The 4,643-nt window shown below is 24.2% G+C and overlaps 1 protein-coding gene across 1 annotated transcript; it reads left to right on the top strand.

Annotated features, from left to right (window-relative positions):
- Nucleotides 1–2,047: 2,047 nt before the first annotated feature.
- LOC111617144 (probable leucine--tRNA ligase, mitochondrial) lies at nucleotides 2,048–3,926 on the top strand (the record flags this gene model as incomplete). The annotated part of the gene is made up of 3 exons (XM_023358470.1): nucleotides 2,048–2,197; nucleotides 2,303–2,371; nucleotides 3,425–3,926. Coding segments are annotated over 3 exons (441 nt in total), but the record flags the coding sequence as incomplete, so codon positions are not given.
- Between the last annotated feature and the right edge of the window lie 717 nt (nucleotides 3,927–4,643).

Here is a 4,643-nt window from a genome sequence, read left to right as displayed (position 1 = left end):
AATCTTTTACACTTTTGTCAATATCGGCTATCATGTTTGTTGTTATATCATTGATGGGTAAGTTATATTCTATTCCTAATGCTAGGAAATGTCTTGCATATGTAGGTATTAGTACTTTAGAGTTATTTAGGATTAACTTATTTACCCAAGCATTTTTTTCCTTGGGTGTTGGGTAAGTGAATAACTTGTGTAGTTTCATATCTTTTTTATATTTTTTTAATTGTTAAATCTTTTACACTTTTGTCAATATCGGCTATCATGTTTGTTGTTATATCATTGATGGGTAAGTTATATTCTATTCCTAATGCTAGGAAATGTCTTGCATATGTAGGTATTAGTACTTTAGAGTTATTTAGGATTAACTTATTTACCCAAGCATTTTTTTCCTTGGGTGTTGGGTAAGTGAATAACTTGTGTAGTTTCATATCTTTTTTATATTTATAATTATTTGCTATTCCTTTATATGGGTTATCATTATGAATAGATTTATGTAAAACTTTTTTAATTGGTAATTATAGTTCTTCCATTTTTTATGTTTAAATCTAATGATGTATTTTATTATCATTCGTTCAATTTTCCACACAGCATGTTTAGGTATAATGTTTCTGATTGATGTTTTTAACTTCATCGTATTTGGTGTAACGTGTTTGGCATAACATTTTTCTAACTAATTTCTGTTTGATCGTCTACTAAAATTATTGTTTGGATTGCAAAGACGCTACACACAGAACAGAAGATTTATGTTATTATTTTATCAAGTAAAAGTTAAAATAAAATAACATTATACTATTTACAAATAGGGCGATGAGTCAGACTTAGGTGTGGCAAGTAGGATATTTAAATTTAACTCATTATCTGCAAAAGTGAAAACAAAATTAGTAGCTGGTTAATGGCTTTCCTTGTAATATGACAGTTCTAATCAAATAAAAATGAAATTTTATAAGAATATAATTAGGCTAACTATGATATATTGATTAGAATGTTGGGGACAAAAAAATGGACATATTAAGATGTAGGTAGCTTAGATCAGGCATGGCCAGCATATGGCTATGGGCCAGATCTGGCCCGTCTAATGAATTTATGTGGCTCATGATCAATCTTTCAATATTAGGTACTGAAGTCCGAATAGCTTGATGAAAAATTCTGATGCCTAAAACAAAAAAAGGTCAACAACTCACTGCATTTAGAGTTAGGCACTTGAGTTATCTGTTGATTATACCCATTACAAATCTCGTAAGTACAGCATAATGTGTTGATAAAGCATGATAATGTGAAAAATGTATCTGTAATCTCTATCTACAATTTAGTCTCTACGGTGTGACACCACAATGAGATCTCGCACCACCTCAGAATCTTCCTAGGGCAGCCTCAAGTTCGGCCCGTGGAAAAAGTTTTCTTTCCAATTCTGCCCGGGGGCAAAAACTGTTGGCCACCCCTGGCTTAGATGACTAAATAGGGTAATATTGAAAGATAGATTCAGAGCCAGTTTAATTAGAGTATAGTATAGATGTAATGAATGTAGATGATACACTCATGGAAAACAGGCTTTAGATGATTAAATTATACTGTGAAATGAGTGAATAAGAGAGAAGAGAGGTGGGATAAAGTGAACAAGGAGAATCAGAAAATTAGAGCTAAAGTTTATAAATATTTATTATTAAACTTTTCTTGATTATCAATCATTAAAGATTGATAATCAAGAACTGAAAAGTAACTGTTAAATTAAAACATTAGAACTCAAAATTGATTGTCATTTGGCAATTATTTTGTGTTCTGTTCTAAAGTACATTCATAAAAATGCATTTATAACAATGACATAAATTATTATAAATATATTTTCATACTTGTCTAATTTCTATTTAAATCTTTGAATATAAAATTAAAAAATAATAGGTTTAGTTTCAGAAAATTCATGTAATGACATGCTATACATATGTATGTACAGTACATACATAAATAAATAAAGATAATTTTGTGAAAAAATCAATTAAGTTTAAACTTTCAATCCATATTATGTATATTAAATAATTATTTAAATATTGTTTAGAAATCACCATTTGAAATTCAGTATGGTAGTGATTTTCAAGATACTCTGGCATCGCTTATTATTATGTTGACACCAATTACTCCACATTTCAGCTCAGAACTTTGGGATATATTTAGATCTGTAGCCAAAGAAAGTAAAATTTATAAAATAGTAAGTTTATTTAAAAATAAAATAAATTTTCCAAAAATTCTTTTTTGAAGTTTGTTTTTTCTCTTTAATAATTAAAAATAATAATTGAATTTTTCCTGTTTTTAGGAAAAACCAGTTGTGGAACAACAATGGCCAGACTTAGATAAAGATTTTTTACTAGATTTTAACATTAACGTAAGTGTAATTATATTAATAAAATTTATATTAATTTAAATTTATTAATACATAAGAATTTATTTATTAAAAGTAACAAATTTCTGTATATGTTTTGATCTTATAAACTAAAAGATAAACTTATGAAAAAAAACAATTTAATTATCATTTTAATATATTATTGAATCCTATTTTAAATTGGATTGAATGGATAAATAATTTTTATTTTAAAAAACCATACAATATTGAATTTATAAATTTCAATGTTATAAATTTAATTTATACTACAGAATAATATGTACCAATCTAGTTACTATTAATAAATACTTATAAATCAGAATTAATATTATTAGAAGAAAATGTGTGTAATATGTTAAATTTATCCTTTTTGTATAATATTTTTTAATTTAATTTTCATTCCTAAGAAAGTCTAAAAACTGAAAAGTTGTATCAACATTTTCATAAATATTTTTTTTGATATAATAAACTTCATACCTTCATACTTGTGTGTCTTAATAAATTCTATGTCAATCCAAATCATTAAGTAATTTAACTAAATATTAGTCTGTTAGTTTTTGGTGAACTTATTAAATTTTCTATATTGACTAATTTGTTTTAGTAGCAATTTTAATTCATGACAAAATAACAACTTAAAAAACACATCAAGATAAAAATAAAAAAAAAAACACTTGCAATATGAAATGAAATGATTTCTTTTAGACATAGAAATGATTATCCAAAATATTCTGTTTCATTATCATCATTTATTTATTTAGTACAAGGTGTTTTACCCTTTGTACTGGAAACAAAACAGTAAAATACATTAAATAAACAAAACAATGTATAAAAAACATTAACCACTTACCAAACTGTAACCTGGTGCCATAATAATCATTACTTTTCAATTAAAATTTTATTTTATCAAATTATTATTATTATTATTATTATTATAAAACTATGTTTTATAAATTACTTGTTCTTTAATTATCAGAATTTTTAGAAAATTAAGAAATTATGTTGCTTAACAAGCAACTATTTTTAAACATTTATAAATTTTTAATGCATTTTTTCCAGATAAATAATAAATGTGTTCATAGAAGTCCAATCACTCAAGAGGAAATGAAGAATTTTACTAAAGAAAAAGCACTCGACATTGCATATAATACAGCAGAGGTAAAGAATGCCATTAAAGATCATGTTATAAGAGAAACATTATATAATGTTATACCAAAATATCAAGTATCCTTAGACATTAATACAAAAGTTTTTAAGAAGAAAGAAGAGACAGATGAATAAGTAATGACTTTTTACCAGAAATATTTGTACATAAGATTAATGTATATAATTTTTTATATAAGATGGATAGATAAGAAAAAACAGTATATAAGCATATTTAAGGAGATAAATTCAGATTAAACAAATAGAATTAAAATGTTAATTTTAATTTGATGATGATTTTTCCAGTTATGAAAGCATAATTTCATAGCAATATTTGGTCAGTAAAATGTATTTTGTTTAAAAAATGTGTTAAAATTATAAACATTTAGATATGCCAGTTAAAATAAACAGTTATTTATTTACAAACAAAATTAACTGTGGTTTTATTTATGTATNTATAAGAAGTTTGAATACTGCAGTAGAGCTATAATTTTTATTGTTGATATATTTCTTTAATATTCTTTATTTAATACATTAAACTAAATTTATCATGTTAAAGTCATAAAATGTATGCAGAAATGTTTAGTAAAATGTAATTTTTAATTTTTTTTTTGTTTTTCGTTGTTTTTAAAAATCAATAAGAATAAAATATCAAATTCTGTTTTATCATAAAATGGCATTTTTCTTTACATTATAATGTCTTAGCTCTCTAAATTACGTTCCATCATTTATTTCTAAAAATACATATCTGTTATAGGTCTTAGAGATGCATTAAGTTGGCAACGAAAACTTTGGTTAACTCTTGAAACATTTGAAAAAATTAAAAATAATACAAATCCTAAAGAATTACCAGAAAATGAATGGAAAAAATGGGAAAACGTTTTATATAAAAACAGAAATGACTGTATTAAAAAGGTAATTTTTTAAAAATTATTGTTTGACAATTATTATTGGTGAATTGTTTTAATTTCATACTGTATTTCTTGGATTTAATAATAATTCAAAATATTCTTACAGGTATATGTGTAAACTTAGTTTCAGTTTGGTGCATTTTAGTTATTAGTTATTACTGATAATATATTATCATGTTACTTATACATTTTAGAAAATAATTTCAGAAACATTTTATATCTCC

Source organism: Centruroides sculpturatus, unplaced genomic scaffold (genome assembly GCF_000671375.1).
Source record: "Centruroides sculpturatus isolate CEXI.00-Female unplaced genomic scaffold, Cexi_2.0 scaffold4940, whole genome shotgun sequence".
Lineage (NCBI taxonomy): Eukaryota > Metazoa > Arthropoda > Arachnida > Scorpiones > Buthidae > Centruroides > Centruroides sculpturatus.
The sequence above is the reverse complement of the archived record's forward strand: the minus strand, read 5'-3'. Positions and strand labels throughout refer to the sequence as shown.